This window comes from Vulpes lagopus, chromosome 21 (genome assembly GCF_018345385.1).
Source record: "Vulpes lagopus strain Blue_001 chromosome 21, ASM1834538v1, whole genome shotgun sequence".
Classification (NCBI taxonomy): Eukaryota; Metazoa; Chordata; class Mammalia; order Carnivora; family Canidae; genus Vulpes; species Vulpes lagopus.
The window spans coordinates 32,960,910-32,983,926 of record NC_054844.1 but is presented as its reverse complement, the minus strand read 5'-3'; the positions used below and the strand labels follow the sequence as shown (position 1 = coordinate 32,983,926).

The 23,017-nt window shown below is 33.3% G+C and overlaps 1 protein-coding gene across 4 annotated transcripts in view; it reads right to left on the bottom strand.

The window, feature by feature from the left end:
* CNTN1 (contactin 1) overlaps nt 1-23,017 on the bottom strand; it is a 348,668-nt gene that overhangs the window by 78,944 nt on the left and 246,707 nt on the right. The window contains exon 17 of one of the 4 annotated variants that reach the window (XM_041736681.1): nt 6,026-8,080. The exons of the other annotated variants lie outside the window; for them this stretch is intronic. Within the exon in view, the coding sequence (XP_041592615.1) occupies nt 8,001-8,080 (80 nt within the window). The 3' untranslated portion in view covers nt 6,026-8,000. Of the gene's footprint in view, nt 1-6,025; nt 8,081-23,017 lie in introns of those variants that run through there. 4 annotated transcript variants of the gene reach the window in all.

Here is a 23,017-nt window from a genome sequence, read left to right as displayed (position 1 = left end):
AATATAAACTATAAGAGGTGATAATAACAGTATTTATTATGGTCTTCACTAAATGATTTCAAAGTGTTTCTTTTTAAGTAAAGAGATAAATGCTCTCATTTAAAATGGCATTATTATTCAAGGTATGTATGACAATCTTTGGCTCATAAAATGGATACACATGAAAGTCTTTGACTTATAAAATGAATTTGACATTACCAGGACCTAACAGGTTGTGGCACAGCACAACTTCATAAATGCTGGATGAATGTATAAATCTGATATGGTAGTATAATTCAGTCTAGATAAGAGAGTAGTTAGTCAGATGTTTCATTGTGCCTCCCCCAAATGGAATAAATACTTTTTTATAACCCTAAGTGATTATAGGTAATTAATTTTACTTGGAGTAGAAAATTTGGGGAATGACTATATGTATCATTTTGGATAATAAATTTCATGTTATTACAGTAATGTGCATAAATAATATTCAAAGAAATATTTCTACTTCTATAAAATGTAGAAAACAATTGTCAACTCAGAGATATACCAGAAATTCTCTAAAGCATCAAATAATATATTGAAGCGTCTTAGGACAGATAAATTATTAATGTATACCATAAAACAATGTTAAAGATAGCTTTTCATAGATGCTTCCAAACTCAGAACCAATATTATTCAATGAGAGCACTGTATCTGGTAATAGAAATGAAAAGATAAATGAGACATAACTCTCCAGTTTTGGAGAGCTCTTTGTCTTGAAAAGGGTATAATGGACCAGCAAATAAATAAGTATAATTGGAAGTGATTAATGCCATGATAATGGGATACAAGATATTTATACCTTGCAGCATAATTTCTTGTTTTCAAAAATGTACCCTCATTTACATGGTACAGTGGCATTCATTGCTTACTTACAGTGCTAAAGAAGTTTCTCAGTTAATAGAGACACCCTTTAATAGACATTTCAGAAAATACTATCACTCATTTTCTTTGCACCAGAAAGGGTCCATCGCCAACTAAATTAGGCATATTAAATATAATTGCAACTTTGGTAAAATGATATCTTTAGTGTTTCATATTGAATATAGTAGTAAATAAGACATTTGTTTTTATCTCTTAGCTAAATATAAGTGCTTTACTATTTATTTGTCAAATCACATGCTAAGCCTATATGGCTTTTTTTTTCTCCAAACAGGTTTTGGTCTTTGCAAAGGTGTAGACAATTTCTGTGTGGGTGATCCCAAGGGGGAAAAGGTGTAGGTAGATTCACACAGATATATTACTGCTAATATTAAAATAACACAAGACACATCCTATTGATGATAGTAAATTTTATTATTTGGATGTATATAACATATAAATAGAAAGGTAAATAACTTTTATAAATGTTAATCTGTAATAATGTACTTATATTTGTTGATGTTAATTAAAAGTAAAATATACATCATCCAGAATAAATGAAAATAGACACATATGTAATATAGAACACATGCAATATTCAGAAAGAAAAAACTCTTTTCATTACTTCATTACTCCACGTAAAGCATCATCCAAAGTCAATGAATACTTCAGAGTATTAAAATTTAAAAATAGAGATGAAAAATAAAGGAAATTATTTTTAAAAGGAAGGGAAAGTCATGTATTCAGATACTTTTTTCTGTGCACAAAAGTATAGAGAAAATGCTAAGAGGAATTTAAGATAAGATTGCCATAAGTCTTTAAACCATTAAAGTGTGAATTATTTGCCTGGTGTTAGTCTCTCTGAAGTTCTTGGAGTGGCAAATGCGTAATATTTTAAAAGGTCAGACTAGAGTTGCATGTTATGAATGTATATGTTGGAAATACTATATGCACAATTTCACTCAGTCATCCAGTCATGGAAGAGTAACATTGTTGAGCAAAATATTCTAATTTTCTTTGTCCATTTTTCCCTTCTGATATATGCCTGACTTCTAATGGGTTTTTGATAAATATTTTAGTGAATACATAAGTGCATTTATCACAATTGAATTTCAGATAGTTCTATAAACATAGCAGTCATCCACAATACAAGCTCCATACTTCCATTTGCCTGGAATACCAACATAAAGAGGTGAAGTCAAGAGAACAAATGGAAAGGTGTTGGTTAATATCCTCAAAACCCTGGTGTGGCAATGTTACCTAGTAATGCAGAGCAGACCTATCCATCTAATAATCAATTCCAAATATCTCCTGGAAAATACCTGAGAGAAAAATATTATTAAAGGCAGAGATTTTAGAGTTTAAAATAGGCTTGACTTAAAATTCTGTGACCTGATTTATCTTGGGCAAGTTTTTCAAATTTATTAAGTTTCCATTTTCTCATCTGTAAAATAGGAGTAATAAAAATTGATGATGTAGAATTGTTTTTTTTTTTTTTTTAGGATTGAAACAATGTCTTTTAAGGAATGTAATGGTAGACCTGGTTCATAAAAAGCCCTCAGTAAACTAACTATTAAAAGTATTATTGTGGTTATTCCTGTGAGAGCCTTCTAAGCATCTGAGCTACTTAGCAGGAATAATTATTAGTATTTGTTAATAATTGGGAGGGATCTGTTCACTAGATTGTTTATTTACCACTTGTTTTCATTTAAGAATAAAGTGTTTTCTGATAAATTTGTTGAAGATGAGGAAAAGTTGGGAATGTGAGTCCCTTACTTTATACTAAGAAATCGAGATGTAACAAAAATGGAGGAGTGGTACTATAGGGACAAGCTTGCACAGCCTGGGAGTTCAACTCAGGGCTGGTATGTACTGTCTCCCAGAGGAAGATTTTCAAAGCAGTGCAGCAGATACCACTTGTTCAGTTTTTCTGTTCAGAATGGAGAAAACAAGTATTACGGTAGAAAAAAAATAAATGCAACTACTTGCTCCTCAGCACACACACAAAAAGGCATTAGGAACTGATCACCCATGATTATCCTTCATCAATGGGGGAAAAAAAAGCAATACATGATTCTGAGTCTGAGTCCTTCCCCTCTCCCTTTCTCTCTTTCTTTGCCTTCTCTTTCTCACTTTTTCTCTGCCTCCTCTTTCTCTCCCATTTCTCTCTCTTCCTCTTTAAGCTCCTATTGTACAAACACTCTCAAGATATTAGGAGAGAATAGAAGCCAGAAAAATGTAAGTAAAATAGACTGTAACATGCAGCCTATTTCATTTCTTAGGTGGTCCTCAGGCAGATAGCTAATGGTTCCAAAGAATGCTATTTATGCCAAATTTAAATTGTAATGAGACAGAGACATTGGTTAGATAGAAAGGACTTTTGGAGTTTGACATGCATTTTAAATGCCTAGATATATTAGATAAGAAATTATTTTAACATTCCATTTCTTCCTTTTATTTTTAATCATTAAAGATCGCAGGTGGGGGGGTTTGGAGGAAGTGGGCTATTTCTCTGACTAGTGTTCGCAAAACCTTTCTTTCGATTCTTCTCACCATTGTTAAATACTTAGGAAGGGGGAAAGAGAAGGAAATGAAGAGAAAAGTGAGAAAGATCTGGGGGAGGAGATAAAAAGTTATTTAAAGCATACTTATTGTTTTTAGTTTTTATGAAGACAGTCTGGCCAAGTTCTCTTTTTATAGAATTAACAGTGCAAATTCAGTGTTGATACTCTGCATCTCCTTTTCCTATTCAAAATCATAGTGTTCTATTCCCAACTTCCTTGCTTTCTTAGAGCTACTTTTCTTTACTCCTCCCCATGGAGACCGCCACTATATATTTCCTTTTCTAGTTGCATTACCCTCTCTCTTACTATTCTTGTTTTTCAGTCATTATGTTTTTTTCCCCCCTCTGGCTTTAAATATCCCTCTCCGAGATTGCTGATTGAGAACACTCCATAAAATCTCACCTACGGGGGATAATTAGTGGTCTACCAAAGTCGTTGTTAGTGTTATGTTTCTACATTGTGGGTTCTTCAAAGTCAGGCAGGAGTCTACAATTACTAAAGCTTGTTTCTATCTTTTTTTTTTTTTTTTAGCCTACCGAAGGGCTGTAGAAATAGCCAGAATGGTCCTCTATCATTCTGTGGTTCAATGCAGTCTCAATTTGCCACATCTATACTCTCTTTTCCCAAATTTCTCCAGTTTCTCAATGTTTTATTTTTTTTATTTTGATTTTTTTTTTAGTTTCTCAATGTTTTAACTACGAAATCATTGGTTGCAGGCAAATAACAAACATTTCAACGTGTAATACAGATCACACACATTTTAGAGCTCACATAAAGTGATATCTGTATATTAACCAAAGGTGCTAAAGTTTAGAAGGGCTATTACAGCTAGTCTGTAAGAGAGTGCAGAAAGAATTAGGACAAGAGACTGGGTTTCCCAGCATAACCCACGTGAAGTGAGAAAAAGCCCATTTGAAATTTAGATCTTGTCGCCCAAATGTGCCTGTCTGCAAAAGACCTCCAAAGAACTACCTGAACACTGACCACTTTATCCTGTTGTTTTCTTATACTTGTCTGTATTTTTTAAACAAATGTGAACTCATAACAACATAAAATTTACAGGACATAAAAGGTTAGCAAATAAAATTTTTATATATTTTAATAAGAATATTTTATTGAGTCCTTATTATATTGAAGTAAGTGCTAAATCTTTCATAATTCTTACCAATAACCTAATGATGTAGGGCCATTATTTTCCCTATTTTACAGAAGAGGAAACAGAGACATGGACAGATTAAATGACCACAGTCATCTAGCTAGCAAATGACAAAGCTAGGATGTAAATAACCAATCTGCCATGAGACCAACTTTTCAATAAATACAGTACAATAGGGATCCCTGGGTGGCGCAGTGGTTTGGCGCCTGCCTTTGGCCCAGGGCGCAATCCTGGAGACCCGGGATCGAATCCCACATCAGGCTCCCGGTGCATGGAGCCTGCTTCTCCCTCTGCCTGTGTCTCTGCCTCTCTCTCTCTCTCTCTCACTGTGTGTCTATCATAAATAAATAAAAATTTAAAAAAAATACAGTACAATCATTTAAAACAGCATTATCAAAATCAAATTCAAAAATGGTATTGAGCTTTTCTTTGGAGACTTTATTTATTTATTTATTTACTTACTTATTTATTTAGAGACCTTTCTTGGTGGAAATCATATGAATTACATGGGCACAGCTATATATTTAAGAAAAAAAATGACAAAAACTGTAATACATTGACCATATCTTTTTAAATCTTTGTTTGATCTGTTAACTCAGATAAATGAACGTCAACACATCACCCATTTATAAATTACACACAATTCAGCCCCAGCTTTTCTTGATCACCCTAAAAGTATTGTTAGTCTTTCCTGAATCTTACCAGTGTCTTTAGGAAAAAATACCTATGTATGAACAAAATACAGATGTGGTCCCCACTCAGTTCTTATTCATATGTGAAGTAATCAGAGGAAAAAATAAGCGAGAACACAATTATCTATTAATTCAGTCATTTCTTCTTTAGAAATGTAGTAACATTCAATGAAAAAGAGTTTAGACATTTGAGGAAAAATAGCCCCTCCCCCCCCCCAAAAAAAGTACTTTCAAAACGATTATTTATTAGTGCTTGGGTGGCTCAGTTGGTTAAGCATCTGCCTTCAGCTCAGGTCATGATCTCAGGGTCCTGGGAGCGAGTCATGTATCAGACTCCTCACTCAGCGGTGAGTCTGCCTCTCCCTTGCCCTCTGTTCCTCACCCCTGCTCATGCTTTCTCTCTATCCCTATATTTCTCAAATAAATAAATAAAAATCTTTAAAAAAATGATTATTTGCATATTATAGGCTGAGCACATTTTCTCAGTCAATAATTGAAACATATTTTCTGATAAATCAAGTGGGATAGAAGATTTGAAATTGGGACCGTCCAGAATTAAACAGGATTCATAGCAGCCATGACTGCCCCCAGGCATCACTTGAGTCTATGCTAGTACTTAGTACTAAATACAAATGTGCTTTCTTCCTCTTAAACCCTGACTTTTTAAACAACCGGACCCAAAAACTCCTGGTCCTTTTTGGACTCTCTTCCACATGGCACATGCATTTAATATAAACCTTCATGTTCCAGAGCTGTTGTAAGCATGAAAGACATCTAGTATCACTCTCTTTCCACCTGCAATTCCCAGTAAGTAATTGAAGCAAACACCACAGGCAAATATTCTGTGGTTCATTGTTTATTTTTACTAAAAGAGCAAATTTTAATGAAAAGTTTAAATGTTGAGGAAACAAAGCCTTTTCAGCGGAAACTATCCTCCTTTTTAAAACAAAATAATCTTAAGATGACATTAGTGAAAGAACAGCAGTTATATTAAGACAGATGACTTCTTTACCAGATTGTGTCAGCTGAATGCCCTTTATTATTACAGGCCTATTTCTGTTCTCAAGATTCATTAAGACAATGGCTCTACCATAATGTTATGAAACACAGTTCAATGTCATGTGGTTTCTTCAATGTTTAAAGCTGTCCTAAGATGAAGCTGAATAGTAAACATCTCTACTGTTTAATAGGAGTATAGTAGTCTTTTAATCTCTAACATTTACAAAAGTGAACTTAGATCCATTAGTAATGAGAACCTCTACTTGTCATCAATGAAGTTTATTTAAACAAGAATATTCTCCCTTTCCTGGCAATAAGAAAGTCATATTTATCATGTGATTTCCTTTCTAGTATTTAAATTCAAGACTATATTCCCATCAGGTCTTGGTGGTATACTTTCATTTATGAACTAGATAAGAAGATGCCCACAGTGATGATTCATGCATATGTCTCCATGATGATACTTAAGGTTCATGAGAATCTCAAATTAATTTTAAATATCTTATTAAAATGCCAATTGATTTGGATCTAAACTCGAAGATTGTTCTATCTGTGATAATGACTGAGACTACAAAACTAAAAAAAATTAATATGGAAATTAATAACATCTTGATCCAGAGACATGTATTCCTTTATGATGACTAATGAATTATTTTAAAAAGAACACTACATATGTATTGAACAGTCATATCCATATTCCTTAAGCTTTCCTGAGACTTATTCCAACAACAGATGGAGTTGCTTGATTTACTAAATGAGAAGTTCATATGATACCCTATACCTAAATATAAATGTGTTTAAGAGCAAAACTATTTCTGGTGAAGCAACAAGAATTTTAAGTATATCTCTTTGACTAATGGGAGAAAATGAAAGTATTTTCAAATAATGAAATTTAAGCAGTTCCAGACAGAATTATATACACTTCCTTTTTATCCTTCAGTTATGCTTAAGTCCTTCCAGTAAGAATCTCAAACTTCCTGCCCAAATTAAAGATCCAAGAGGCTGATGGTAGGAGTTAATAAAATTAAATATGCATGCATGCAGTTAATGGCTTGGTATCTTCACTTAAACCTTGCTACTGAGATGACAATTTTCTCAACATGCTATCCATTTTCACTTCTCAATCCCAGGAATTGTTCCAAAAACCCTACAGAGCCATGGGCAGTCTTGAGTTGTTTATTGTTGCTTTTCATCCATTCTTGCCAAATAATTTATATGGGACCAGGATACAAAAGACTACTGGAGTAATGTCCCTTAGTATGTGTCCTAATTAAGATGACTGCTTAGTGAATTTGACAACAACACTGTTCATTACCTGCTTGGCTAAATCAAACAGTCCATTCAGTGGCAATACCCATATATTATAATTCACCAGTTCTTCATAATTTTTTCAGATAATGAGCTAATTTCCGAGATACGTAATTTCAAAGAAAAACAGGGCATGAAAACACAAAAATTTCACTTGGCCATTTTAAGATGTACTCGGTTAGTTCACAAGCCATTTTTCATATTAGTGAAGCTATATAATTATATTTTTAAATATCTTCCTGCTCAAAAGTATGTTTAGAAGTTTCAAAAGGAAAAATCCTCTAAGAACTAGATTGGAAGGGAAAACTGCAGAAGCTACAAGATTGAGTTAATTAGTAAAATCTAGTATAATATGTTAAAAAAAAGAAAAAAGGCTTTCACACAAATGGTGAGTGTCAACGATCACCAGGTTGGAGGCAGGCTGGCACAGACGGGGAGAAAAGGATCCACCATGTTTTTCTCTCCATCTTTTCTGTTTTTACCTGCAAGAGGAAAGATCAAGGCTGAAGGGACAGTGTGGATGCCCAGTTAGGGGCAGGAAGCCATGTACTTTGGGGGTTTGCCATGAATCCTTGATGGGTAAGTTGAAATAAGAGCAAAGAAAAACATATTCTCCTAGACACTGGAGATGGGAGTCCAACAGAAAGTAGGCTAAAGTGACAAGGTTTGGCCCTATCAAATGTCCCTTCCCCAGTAACAGTGATTGCCTTGCTAAAAAGTAAGAGCTGTTGCTGGAACCTCCTTCAACAAACAAACAAACAAACAAATGCACACTAGAACCTTTGTTCTAAGACATATGCCAGAAGGCTTCTAACTAAAAAAAAAAAAAAAAATACAGAAGGTGAATTTATCAATGATTCTAAAAAACTAATCAGTGTTTGGGACTGGGTGTCTTGGGAACTTGTGTCTTGAGCACTATGGCATTTGATAGATAGATAGATAGATAGATGATAGATAGAGATATGCACACACATTAGTAGCATAGTGGGAGGAATGAAAGGAAGATATTTATAAAAAGTCTCCATGGTCAATGTGTGAACTGCAACTATTATTATTCTCTTTCATAAATATGGAATCTGAGGCTTACAGTGATTAACTGACTAGCCTAAGACCACAGCTTAATCTGTAGGTGAAGTAGCTTTCTTTTGTTAAAAAAACTTTAAAAAAATATTTTATTTATTAATTTGACAGAGAGAAAGAGCACAAGCAGGGGAGTGAGTGGCAGAAGGAGAAGGAGAAGCAGGCTCCTGGATGAGCAGGGAGTCTGATGCGGGGCTCCATCCCAGGACCCTGAGATCATGACCTGAGCTGAAGACAGATGCTTAACTGACAGAGCCATCCAGGCATCCCTGAAGTGGCTTTCTAAGGTATGTTCATCTAATGTCAAGAGTCATACCTTTTCTACTGCACCATATAGATCTTTTAATGAGTGTATGTGTATATTAACTATATTATTAGGAAAAAAAAATCGTATAATTTATAGGATGATCATTCACCCTTTTCCCTTACTCATATGTAAGGATAATTTGATTGTTAGAATTAGACTACTTTATAACCACTACTGTCTCTGTGATGATAGCTATTTAAATATAGGAAACAATATCTAAGAAAATTTGCTTCTGCTGACGGCTTTTTGCAACAACATTTGTCCTTATAATAAATGCTAACAAAGGTCGCAAAACTAAAAAAAAAAGATTTCTAAGTCTTTTCTTTTTTTTTTTTCTTTTTTTTCTCTAAGTCTTTTCAATGAGAACTGAAATCAATAATTTTGGATATATTCCATCCATTAACCCTTCTCCCCACCTTTAAAGTTTTGGTGTTTTTTGCTATACTGCCAGAGTTTGCTTCTCTGAAATCTGACGTTTTAAGTCTGGCAGGAGGGTACTATGCACAGTCACACAGTGAGTCTCCCTAAACTGCTGCACAATGCAGTGTCAGTTCCTTGATTTGGGTGAAGTGGATTCAAGGTTGTCCTACAATACACTAACTCTTACTCACTTGCACCATCCCAAACCACTTTCAAAGGAATTGGTGCTCCCCTACTGCCCTGAGAAATGCACATAAATCATAGACAGCTTCCTCACCTCCTCTTCTGTCCACAGAATAGCCATTACTGACTGTGAATACTGGATAATTAGAAATTAAAATAGTGTTTTTACTTTTTTAGGGGGAAAAAAAGCCTTGGGATTCATGCCAGACCATACAATGACTTGTGTGGTCTGGTGCAACCAAACACGACAATGGAAAAGTTCTGTAGCAGAGGAAAGACCAAACTTACTGTCGTGGGGATGTAATGGTACATCCTAAGTCACATTTAGATAACACATGCGGTGTACAGGGATCTTGCAGTCAACTTCAAGAGGAAATGGGGAGGGTCTGAACTATGGTACAGCTGGATTCATAGGGTGCCAAGAAAGAGCTGTAGAACACTTTCCACATTTCTTCCTTTTTCTTTGAGTATGTTTTAATTAATCCAAATGATGATGGTAATATAAGGAGTTGTGTGATAGGAATTCAAAAGGACTAAAATATCCTCTTCGTAATTTCTTAACTGGTCATAGGTTTAGAGAGTAAAGTTTTTTTTTTTTTTTTTTTTTTTTGAGTTTCCTTTATTTTCATTTGTTTAGGAGTGGGGGGGGAAAAAAAACCCTGTAACCCCATCGAATTCTCAAGGGCTGGACTGGCGATGTTGGCTGGTGTCAGAGAGATGCTGGTGGCAGGAAGCCAGTCTGCAAAAGGCACCATCAAGAAAAAATTGGATGTTCCAGAACCTTAAAATGGCAGATTCCACAAATATCATATGTAAGAAAATTACTTAATTGGGGTTTTACACCATTAAGTCTTTCCTTGGTTACGTTTTCAGCAATGAAGTCAAGATGTTTTTGCCTTCTTTTGTTTGATAAAATGAACCAAAAATGGGAGATTTTAAATTCAGATTTCAAATAACCTAAAACTTTACTCTCCTTTCTAACTTAACTTTGAATTATCATCAATGTCTCACAGTGGTTTGGGTGGACAACTCAATTAATTTGATAAAATAAACCATATGCCAACCGTGAAACAGATGTAAAATAAAAATTATATGATCTGGTTTTTATATTTCAGGAAGTTACACATTAAGGAGTGGTACAGAAAAATAAGTTGTGTAGTAAATTTGGAGCATTGGTATCTGGCCACGTTCTGGCTTTGTAAGATGAGAGCTGAACACTATTTCTTTTCCTTTTTTAAAATTTCCTTTGCTTATGAAATGGGATTACCAGTTCTTATACTACTACCTCACAGCAATTTTGTTAAGATGACATGATAAAATTTATATGAAAGTCCTGTAGGCATATACATTATAATATAAGCCAGTTAGACACTTTGAATGAATTAATTTTTAAAACTAAAGAGCAGATTTTAAAATTAAGCTTTTAAGCCATCTGCTATATTTATTTATTTTTTTGCTATTATAATTGTATGGTGTTGGGTAGCTAAAATATATATTTTTAAAATTACTATCATTCCCCTTGTTATTACACCAGCCATAAATAATAACATGGGCAAAAATAAAATTGCAAAAACGTGCATCTGTGACTTTCTATAGAATATTTCTTACCAATAAAGAAAGAGGCCTACCTACTTTTTAATTTCCCACACTGATTATTTTATTTCATTGACTATATCTGAGTTAGTGTTTTCTATATTGTGTTCTAGCAGTGAGCTTGGATGTTACATCTGAAGTCAGACTGCTTGGATTCAAATCTTGTTCTTTTTTTTTTTTTTTTTTCAAATCTTGTTCTTTTACTTAGCTATATGTCCTTGGGCTAGTAACTTAGTCTCACTGGGACACAATTTTCCTATGTGTGTAATGAGGATAATAGTATCCATCTCTTAAAATGGTGCCCCGTTAGTAATAAGCCTTTAATAAATATTATATATCTTTATATGCTATAACAAATACACAATATTTGGAATGCATGATGTATTTTTATAATATATATCTTTATAATATTATGTCCTATATTATACAATAAATTATGTAATTACATATCCTTATTTTACAATCATAATACATGTCTTTTCACAGCATAAAGATTGGAGTTACAAGCATATGATATTTTTTCAATATAAATTGAAATTATTTTTAAAATACGAACTAATAGCCATTTATTTATGCTCATAGATTTTTAGATTGCACAGGTTATCTGTACTGCTATTATAATTTGATATAATTGACATAATTGTCAGATAAATTTGGTATCATTGGTAAATATACCAAATGTATAAAGTCTATAATATAGACTGCAGTGGAGCATCTAAAAGCATACTATGGGTATTAAGTTCCGTAAAGCTTTCCTCCTTTCTCTCCAGGAATCAGAGTGAGGAGCAGCAAGTTTGCTGATTGTTTTCTTTTCTTTTTTCTTTTTTTTTTTTGCTGATTGTTTTCTAAGGGAGCCATCGATATAGACAGACTGTGTAGCAAAGAATAAGTTCTAGTTTGCCAAAAGCTGACCAGTTTGATTATGAGACAGGAACAATTAATTAAAGAAGAGGAGAAGAAATCTTCCAAGGAAATTTCTCTCACTGTATTCCAGTGAAGAAAGAGAAAAGTAACCTAAATTTGCATTAATGTATACTTTATAGTGTTGTCTACCAGTTTATTATCCTCACAGTTGGCAATTTTTGAATTTGCAAAATGAAGTGTTAAACTAGATAATTTTCAGCACTCATCTTAAAATTTAAAATAGGTGACTTATTCTGAATGAATTATATACTTTGTTGATATATTTGAAAACTACTGGATTTACATCAGTTTGCATTGAACTTACATTGAAAAATACAATTTCAAATTATTGGTGTAGTTTGTAATGTCACTAGTAATGGGAAAAGCTGTTATTTTTACTAAAGCTTTTTAAAAATGGAACTATTAATGAATTCTAACTTGGAAACAATCAAGCTACTTTCTAAATTCTGTATTTATTAAAAACAGATACACATTCCAGCTCATTATTACAGCTTTGGCATGTAACTGTTATGGAGAACTGCCCCCAAGCAGCTTCTGAATCTGTAGATCTCAATTGTAAGGAGAAGGCTCAATTTCTGGGAAGGCTTCACTATTAATAGATGTATCCCTGTGATTTAGTGCCAAGTGGGGATGGGATGCCTCAGGATGGCGCCCAGTCAGTCATTGTTCCAGCCAGTGTGGGCAGCAAGGGCCATTTTCCTGTCTTAGTCCTGCGAGGGCTGATGAGATGAAATCTTTAGTCTGTCTCTGTGGCAAACTTTCTTGGATAACACAAGTGGAAAGTAGAGGCAATTATCCAAGTATCTGAGGTAAATGTGTGTTTTTCTGACCCAAATACTTGAAAAACTACCTCAACTCTTCTTTTTGGTTTGACTATGATGATCTGGACACATCTTTCTGCCTATATAAGTGTTTCTTTTTTCTGGATCTTCTCATATAATTCCATGAAGTTTTTTTTTTGGTGGGGGGGTTATAAAGTGTGTGTGTACTGGTATGCCTGCCCAACTTGGTATGTATACTATAGGAACCTATTTTGTCTGTTCCTCCTAATTTTAGAACAAATAAATTGATTAATTTCGAAAGTCCTTTTGAATTCATTTAGGTACTTCATGTCTTAATAATTTTGAATATATATCCACAGTTGTGTATTTGATAACAATTTGAGTTTTGGACTTTAACACAAAGGGAGTATTTATGCCAGATACCATGGAAACCTAAATTGTAATTTAGCACCAGAAGTTCCATAAATTTTAACATGATGGCAGACTTTCCTTCCTTTTGCTTTCATTAATATCCAAGGTCTCTGTGTTAGTCACACAAATCGAACTCTAAATAATCAAAGTTAGTAATTTAATCTCTTTTTAATAACTGTCTATGGCTTTTTTTCCACAATGTTTTAAAACTTTAACTATATTTATTAGATGTGCCAGACAATGAGAAGGGAAAGAGAAAAGTGCAAAAGCTGGAAGCACTAACTTTTACTACTTACTTGCAGCAATTCTAGAATGGACTTGGTAATTTTTCTGGTACTACACCAAATTAACTATACAAAGTTTTAGAGTATGAAAGTATTAGCTATAGAAGTTTTAGAAATTAATGATCAGTTTTATTTAAACGTATTCTCTGAAAGAAGCCTAATACCATGAGAAAACTGGACTGAGTGTCCAAGATGATTGTCAATAAGTAGATGGGTAAATACAGGGCAAGCCTCTCTGAGTCCCACTACACAAAATAAAGAGATAGGAATTATCTAGATAACTTCTAGGATTCATTCTAGATTTAAAAATGCATATTCAAATCTGAACATAGTTGCAGAGATTTCATATAGCTACCGTGAAGAAGTTAGGGGGAAACAAGATTCAATTAATGCATGATTTGACAATAAGAGGACCATTAAAACGTTTTTATCTTAAGGAAAATGTTTATCAATTCCATATTTTTTTAAGAAAGAGTACTAATTAACCTGGAACAACAATCTGAGTAGATACATCAGAACCAATTTTGCCTGGACAGCAAAGAGACCGATGCTCTGGGTATAAACTCTACTAATATAGAGCAGCTGGGAGTAATAAATATTCAAGAGCATTTCCTGAAGAAAAGGCCATTAGTCAACACATTGATGATTTAAAATATAGCAGTATTATTCAGACTGAAAAGTATATCGACAGCTTGCATCAGGTTATTTATTTGGCTATGTTAACTCATTCAACACAAGTTTTAAAACTGGGTTAGTCATCAACCAAAATAACCTCCTTAAGAAAGAGTCTAGTAACCATATCATTAGGCCAAGTAATAAAAATTTCAACAGATTACATCAAATAGAGATGGCATCTAACTTACATCCATTTCCATTCTGCAACTGTATTTTGGCTTTAGGAATAAAGTGGAAAGCTTTATACACACACACACACACACACACACACACAATACTTATCTAAATAAAAATCCATGTAAAACAATATGAATACAAACTTCTAATATAACTATATATGCATTTTAAACTTGATTTAGGATATAATGATTTAAACAGTTTTTGTGCTACCTGCCTTAATTTCAGCTACTCTTTTCCCAAAATATTTCCAAATTTCATGTGTCATATAGAGTTTAAAAATTAGACCAAAAAACAGTTTCAGATAGTGAAAGTCTTTTTTCTTTTGTTTACCTTTAAATCTCAGACTTACATTAAGAAATTGTGTTTAATATGCTATATAAGACGTGAGGGGGGGCATCTGAAAAGTATAGTCTTGATTGCATTTTCTATTTTGGTAAACATTATGTTCAGCCAGACATCAGTAAGGTCTTCCTAACAGCTGGTAGCAATGCCAAGAATATTTATAATACAGCAGAAATACCAGGGAAAGTGGTAAAACACGGATGTCAAAGCCTAATTTCTTGCTTTGTGACCTAATTTTATGGTCCATTTTTGAATGTTGTCCAAAAGTGCACTCATGAAAGAGAATTTAGGTTTGGCAAGCTGCAGAAATATTCCCACAAGTGCTGCTGAATAAATCCTGAAAAACCTTTCCCTCTAAAGGAAACTCTTTTAGCTGAAGAGCTTAAATTCTCCAGAAATGTCTTTTATTAAAGAACATTCATTCAGGGCTCTTCATGTGTCAAAACTTGCTTCATGAAGTAACCTGAAATGTATTTCAGGGACCTAAGAAGTAAAACATTTATTATGACAGCAACAGCAAAAACATTCATATCAATTATCTTAGTTTAGATTTTTATTAAGAAGTCTAAAAACATTTGAAGTTTAATAATCAGTTCTTTTTGGGGGGGTGCTAAGAATAGTTTTAAACTATGAAGGGTTTTAAAATATTATGCAATTTACCATTGTTTAAGTTCTAAATTCCTTTGGCTATATTATACACGTATCTGTTTTAAAAGGTTAATTCTGAAGTTACCTCCTTCGCACTGATAAACAATATTATTTTTAGTTGAGTTTATATATGCTCTCTTGGTAGAAAAAAAATCTTTTACTAAAATCTTCTAGAAGCAACTTTAAATGCCATAATACCAAGAATGTCATTATAATCTCTTGTAAGATTATCTTAATTTTTATATTAGTGCTCTAGTTAGGGGATGTTTCATCATATTATATTTTTTTCTCTAATGTTGATACATAGTCAGATTGATTAGTTCTGTGAAGAACTGTAAAGGTTTTGAAGCTAAACTATCTTACTTAGGGACACCTGAGTGGCTCAATGGTTGAGCATCATCTGCCTTTGGATCAGGTTGTGATCTCGGAGTCCCAGATCAGGATCCCCAAAGGGAGCCTGCTTCTCTCTCTGCCTATGTTTCTGCTCTCTCTCTCTCTCATAAATAAATTAAATATTTTAAAGTAAATAAATAAACTATCTTAGTGGGACTTAGGCTTTAAGTTCACCTGTGCTAAAATGATGATGAAGGGGAGGGAAAAACTGATGGACTTAGTCTTTTCCCCACTTGGGTTTTTCTCCATTCCCATGCCACTCATGGCCTTTATATCAGAGCTTCCTTCTGTGGCTTATGGCAATACATTAATATCATTTTTTCAATTGTCTGGTTAGCATAAGACATACTGCAGGAAAAGAGGACCTTATTTTCTTATGAAACACATTTCTAAGGTAATTTATCCCAGAATACATTTGATAAACAAAGCAATATCATTTGCAAACTATTTTCCATGGATTCACTAGAACAATAATTTCCAAATACCAATTAGACCACTGTATTGCAATCACTTTAGGGCATTATTAAAATAATAAAATAAATAAAATAATAAATAAATAATAAATAAAACTAAATAAATAAATAAATAAATAAATAAATAAATAAATAAAATAAAGATTGATCAACCCAAGCCAGGTTTGAACATTTGGTCACTTTGGAATGCTATATTAATTTGATGTCCTCCATAATAATAATACTAGAAAAATATATTTAATATTTGTTTGAAGGAAAGATAAAAATGCCTACGGAAAAAAAAAGAACATGCACCTTGTCCTCTGTTGCCTTCAGTAATTCAATGCTAGCCCCCAAACTGCAAGCCCCTCTTGTTTTTTGAGGTCTGGAGGTTACCTATAGAAACTGAACTAGAAGGTAGTTTGTGGCCTTCACTTGTTCAGATATTATTCCTGGGTGTGTTGCATTCCAATTATACTATCCTTGAAAAAGCCCATCAGTACTTATTTTCTTTATATTTTCAGTATATCATATGTTCAATGATTTTTTTAAACTTTCTGTCTTGAGGTAACTATAGATTCACATGCAATTGTGGAAAATTATGAAGATCCTTTGCTCCTTTGCCCATCCCTCACCCTGACATTTTGTATCACTAAATTAAAATAGTACAACCAGAAAATTTACTTTGCTGTAATCGAATTAAGTTTATCATAATTTTTATATTATTGCTTTATTAATATTTCACTAGTTTACATGCCTTCATTTGTGTGTCTGAATGTTTGTTTAGTTCTGTGCAAGTAATAGTTTTGTCAGATGCATAGACCATCACAGTGATAGAATAATTTCATCATAAGGATCCCCTGTGGTATCCTTTCATGACCACATCTACTTCCCTTCCTCTGCCCTCTCTAACCCATGACAACTATTATTAATCTATTCTCCTTCTCTATAATTTTGTAATTTTAAGAATGCTATGTAAATGGAATTATGCAGCATGTAACCTTTGAGGTTGGTTTTCTTCAATCATCATACCTCCCTTGAGACACATTCAAGTTGTGTGCATCAGTAGATCATTTCTCTTTAATTGAAGAGTGGTATTCCATGGTACGATATACCACGATTGAACCATTCACCTCTGTGAATGAGCATGTGTTTTTTTCCAGGCTTTTATTATTATGAATAAAGCTGCTATGAACATTTGTTACATATTTTTCTCTGAACAGATGTTCTTATATCTCTGAGATAAATGCCCATGAGTACAACTACTAGGTGTACGGTAAGCACATGATTAGAAACTGCCATACTCATTTCTAGGGTGGCTGTCCCATTTTACATTTTCATCAGGAGTATGCAAGTGACTCACTTTCTCTACAATACTACTTTTTTCAAAAATTTTAGTCATTCTGATGGATATATAATGATACATCATTGTGGTTTTAAATGTGCCTTTCCCTAATGGCCAATCATGTTGAACACCATTTAAATATTGATTTCCCGTTTGTATACCTTCTTTTTTTTTTTAAAGATTTTATTTATTTATTCATGAGAGACACAGAGAGAGAGAGAGAGGCAGAGACACAGGCAGAGGGAGAAGCAGGCTCCATGCAGGGGGCCCGATGTAGGACTCGATCCAGGGTCTCCAGGATCATGCCCTGGACCAAAGGCAGACACTCAACTGCTGAGCCACCCAGGCGTCCCTGTATACCTTCTTCATTGAAATATCTGCTCATATCTTTTGTTGTTTGTCATATTGGAATGTTTTATAGTTTTGAGAACTCTTTACCTATTCTTTAAATAAATCTTTTGTTGGACATGCAGTCTGCAAGTATTTCCCAGTCTGTAGCTTGTCTTTTCATCATCTTCACAGAGACTCACAAAGCAAAAGCTTTTAATTTTGATGAGGTCCAGTTTATTACTTTTTCATCTTATACATTATGTTTTTGGTGTCAAGTCTATGAACTCTCAACATACACCTAGTTGCTGAACATTTTCACATTTATAATTTTTCCTAAAGGTTCCATAGTTTTACATTTTACATTTAAGTCTACGATTTACTTGGGGTTGATTTTGTATAAAGTTTGAGGTGTAGGTCAAGACTTTTTTTTTTTGCCTACAAATGCCCAAATGTTTCAACATCATTTATTAAAAAGTCTATCTTCATTGAATTACTTTGCATTTTTGTTAAAAATCATTTGAGCATATTTGGATGAGGTATTTTCTGTGTCCAGTGCTGATGAACTATGGTTCATCAGGACAATCTTTAATCCAACTTTGCTAAACTCATCCCAGCACTATTAATTCAAAAACTTCCAAGAGAGGGCTTAGAATTGTGTGTCTTTAATTGTATTGGTAAATCTGAAGTACAGCTCTGTTTGGAAACTCTGCTCAGCGTTTTAAAAATCCTCACAAGGATTTTTCATTAATCTTTGCTGAGGTTGGTGTGAGAAGTGGATAATAGGTGACTTTGTGACTCTCATTTATTAAATTAATTAATAAATATTTAACATTTAGGGAAAGTTATAAAAAATAAGAAATAGCCACCTATATTCTCATTACTTGGCTTATGAAATGAAACATTACTTATAAAGATGTAGCTTCTTGTGGGTCCCGTCCCTCTCCAATCACATCCTCCTCTCCTGTCTCCAACCCCAGAAGTAACCACTGTCCTATGTTTTATGATTATCATTTTCTTGTATTCTGTATATTTGACCATATAAAACACTCATACATATGCATATACATACATATGCATATACATACATATGCATATACATACATATATACAGATATATGTCTAATTTGCTATTTTAATAAAAATCTGAAGTAAAAATGACTACCAACTTGATCCGAGGGCAGATTATCATCCTTATCAGCCTTCAAATGCAGACCACAGCATATCCTAAAGTCTGGTTTAGTTCAATTTATTTAGATTTAATCATATGTTTACTGGGTTCTTAGTTCACCATGCTTTCTGACATCTCAAAATTTTATTCTGGGATTATTTTCTTTCTTCCTGAATTTTACCCACTAGACATTCCTTTATACATAACAGTTTCTTTGGAGGATAGACTCTGTTACTGTTTGTCTAAATATTACTTTATTTTTTCTCATGATGAATAATATCTTGTCTGGGTATACACTTTTGGATGGATAGTTACTTTTCTTTTAGCATATTGAAGACATTACTCCATGGCTGTAGTAGTATCTGCAGTTGCATAATAACTTACCCCGAAACCCAGTGGCTTAAAACAACAATAAACACAATCTCTCACAGTTTCTGTGAGAATTAAGAATTTTTGAGTGGCTTAGCTGGAGAGTTCTTGATCAAGATTTGGTCCAAGGGTACAGTCACCTGAAAGCTTGCCTAGAGGATTTCCTCTCTAGATAGCTTACTTGTATGACTGGGAAATTGATGCTGATTATCAATAGGTTTTATCTCCTCATGTAAGCTTCTCTACAAAACTGAAGAAATGTCCTCATGACATGACAGCTAGCTTCCTCCAGACTGAGAGTTCCAAGAACCAAGGGAGAAGGAGAATTGTGACTTATGACAGTGTTTATCAGTGTCACTTCTGTTGCCATATAGAAGCAACTCCCAGTGTAAAAGGGATTATACAAGGGTTGGTATACCAGAAAGCAAGATGACTGAGGTCAATCATGAGGTCTATCTCCCCCAGTTACTTTGTGACTTTTTTTTCCTTTATGACTTGATATTGCTAATGCTGAGTAGTCTGTGGTCAATATATTACTATGCCTTTGCAAAAAAATATATTTTTCCCCCTTGCTGCTTCTATAATATTCTATTGGTTTTTAATATTTTGCAGTTTTATTTATGTTTATTAATTGTTCTTGTGTTTCATCATGCTTCTTAAAATGAGAAGCCATACTGTCACTAATTTTCCAAAATTTATATTCATTATCTCTTTGAAAACTTTTTCTCTCCTACTTTATCTAATATTCCTTCTAGTAATCTGATTTGACAAGTATTGCTTTCTCATTAGATTCTTAATATAATCTCATTTTGAAAATTTGTCTTTGTTTCTCTGTGCTAAAATGTGTTTATTTCCTCATATACTATCTCTTAGGTCTTTATCCTTTCTTAATCTGTTCCTAATTATTGTTTAACTTATTTATTGGCTTTTTATTTTCAATGATTGTCCTTTTCATTTATAGGTATTATTTTTGTTTTTTTCCTCTAAACTCTCGTTTTTATAGTATCTTGTTTCCAACTCAATTTACCATTTCCTCTTTTATTTAAAGATCTGGGTGGGAATATTCTCATTCTTATTCCAATGAGTAGAATGTGTAAAGTACTCTGAACTCAAACACTATTGTTGTCTACCAATCTAACTGCTGATTCTTATTATTGCTTGTCATTTCTGACATAATTTCATATTTTATTTACTTAATATCTGTTGGAATACTGAGGGGGCTGGTTTGAAAGCTCGCTATTTAGAGAGGGTAGTTTTTGCCTTTGCCAAGGCTGTGAGGAAGAATGTATATTAATTTATCCAAAAAGTTTGATTCTTTTAGTGAAAGAGTTTTTAGAACATAGAGTGAGCATATTGCGAGTAAAGTAAATAGTTTTGATTTCTTCCAATCAGTGTGACTTGAAATCTATGTATAGGGCTTCCAGGAAAATACTGCTTGAATAAAAGTTACTTTTGAAAAATAGTCTCTATACTATACAAAGACTAACAGAAATATATTCAAAGTGAAAGGATAGAAATAGCATAAAAGGCAGCTTTGGAAATCAAAAGTGAAAATTACATGGCCAATTTGACTCTAGGATTTGAAATTGTTTACATAACTGAAGGAACAGACAATGTGTACCATTTTTATGGTCTAATCCTGGAGCACCTGTGAACTCAATTAGTGGTCAAAAAAATTGAAGTGCTATAGATTTTTAAATATAAACCTTTATGCTTGCTACAAAGGCAATGACTTATAAATGGTTATTGGGCTATTTTTGTAAACTGTTTTTAGTTGACATTTGCTTTTCCTTATTTCTCAATCCTATCATACACTAAACAGATAAAAGGTGGGGGGGTGAGTTTTCTCTGAGTAAAAAGCTCTATGAAATCAGATCCAAATTTACATTTTTCTTTGGCTATGTTTTTCTATATTTAATTTCAGTTTTATATTTAGAAGCACTCAGATTTAACCAATTCACTACCTCTATTCTAAACTCAGTTTAAAATAGTGATGAAAGGTATAAGCCTAAAATACATTTTTCTCTCTCATACAAATTTACACACATACACTCACTGATCCATGATTTTTTTTTTAAAATTTTATCCATTTATTCGTGAGAGACACAAAGAGAGGCAGAGACACAGAGACAGGGAGAAGCAGGCTTCTTGCAGGGAGCCTGATGGGGGACTCAATCCCTGGACTGGAATCTCACCCTGAGCAGAAGGTGGACGCTCAACCACTGAGCCACCCAGGTATCCCCTGATCCATGATTGTTAACACACACACACGCACACGCACACACACACGATATGGATAGCAGCAACAATTTTCATTATTTATTCATTCCCTTCAAGTAATATGGGTTAAAAGAAACCATATTGTCTAAGTTATGTCCAAATATTTCCATTTTCATTTCATAGGGCATAACAGTTTATGCACTAAACTAGTTTTCTTGCACCCCAAATTTCTCAGTGATCATCAGAGGAAATTACTTTCCTCTCTAATCTGTTTACTGCCTCATTCATAGCACTAATTTCTGAATCTGCAATTTAGATCACTGATATCTGAATATAAGCTAGAATTAGTTCTTCTCAAATCTAGTAAGTTTTTATAGATATCTAATGTCTCATGTAACACATTTGATATGATTTGAGACATATATTCTTGAAAGGTTGAGTGAAAACTGAAATTTTCACAAGCAATTCATAATCTATTTGAGTTATTAAAACTCACTACATGGAACTAGTTAGGTTTTTGTCCTTGGTTTTGTTTTGTTTTTTGTTTTGTTTTGTTTTGTTTTGTTTTGTTTTTAGTATCATCCTTTAGTTTCTCTTTTTAGAGAGTCTTGATCTAGATAAGGGAAAGAAAGAAAAATGGGCTAAGTTTCTTGGCCTTTTGGCCAAAGATGGCCTTTTGGGCCATTGCTGGCTTAGAAAATCTGGTAAAAATTATAAATCCTCTTTCCAGAGCCATGCCACATACAAATGAACTTTTGCATACAATTTCAGGAAGTCCATGAACCCACTGAAGTCTGTCCATGGGCTTCTTGACTGTTCAAAGAACATATTACGATTTCCTGGACTAGATGAAAAAAACATAACTAAGTGGCTAAATGGACCAATAATATTACTTGAGGCATGCTAAGTTTTCTTATATACTACTACTCATCATCACTATAATAAATATAGAAAATTGTTTAATTTTATACCCCATGACTTGAGTATATAAAGCGTATTTGAAGGTCTAATTCATATACATTTTTTGACTATGCATATATGTATTTGCATATATGCACTTGTACTATAAACTATGCATATATGTATTTGACTATTTTAATTGCAAATTTCTCTTGACATAAAATAAATACCTTTTAGATTATAAAAAATAAAGTTTGGGGAATGATTATAACTTGTAGACTTTTAACAGTCCTAAATAATACTTTTCATCTACTTGTACAATTTTGTTAATATCCTGCTATAGTGTAGGGACTTAAAATGTTATAACAGTTTCTACTAAGTGCAGTTGTCAGGTTCTATTGCTTTAAAGTATT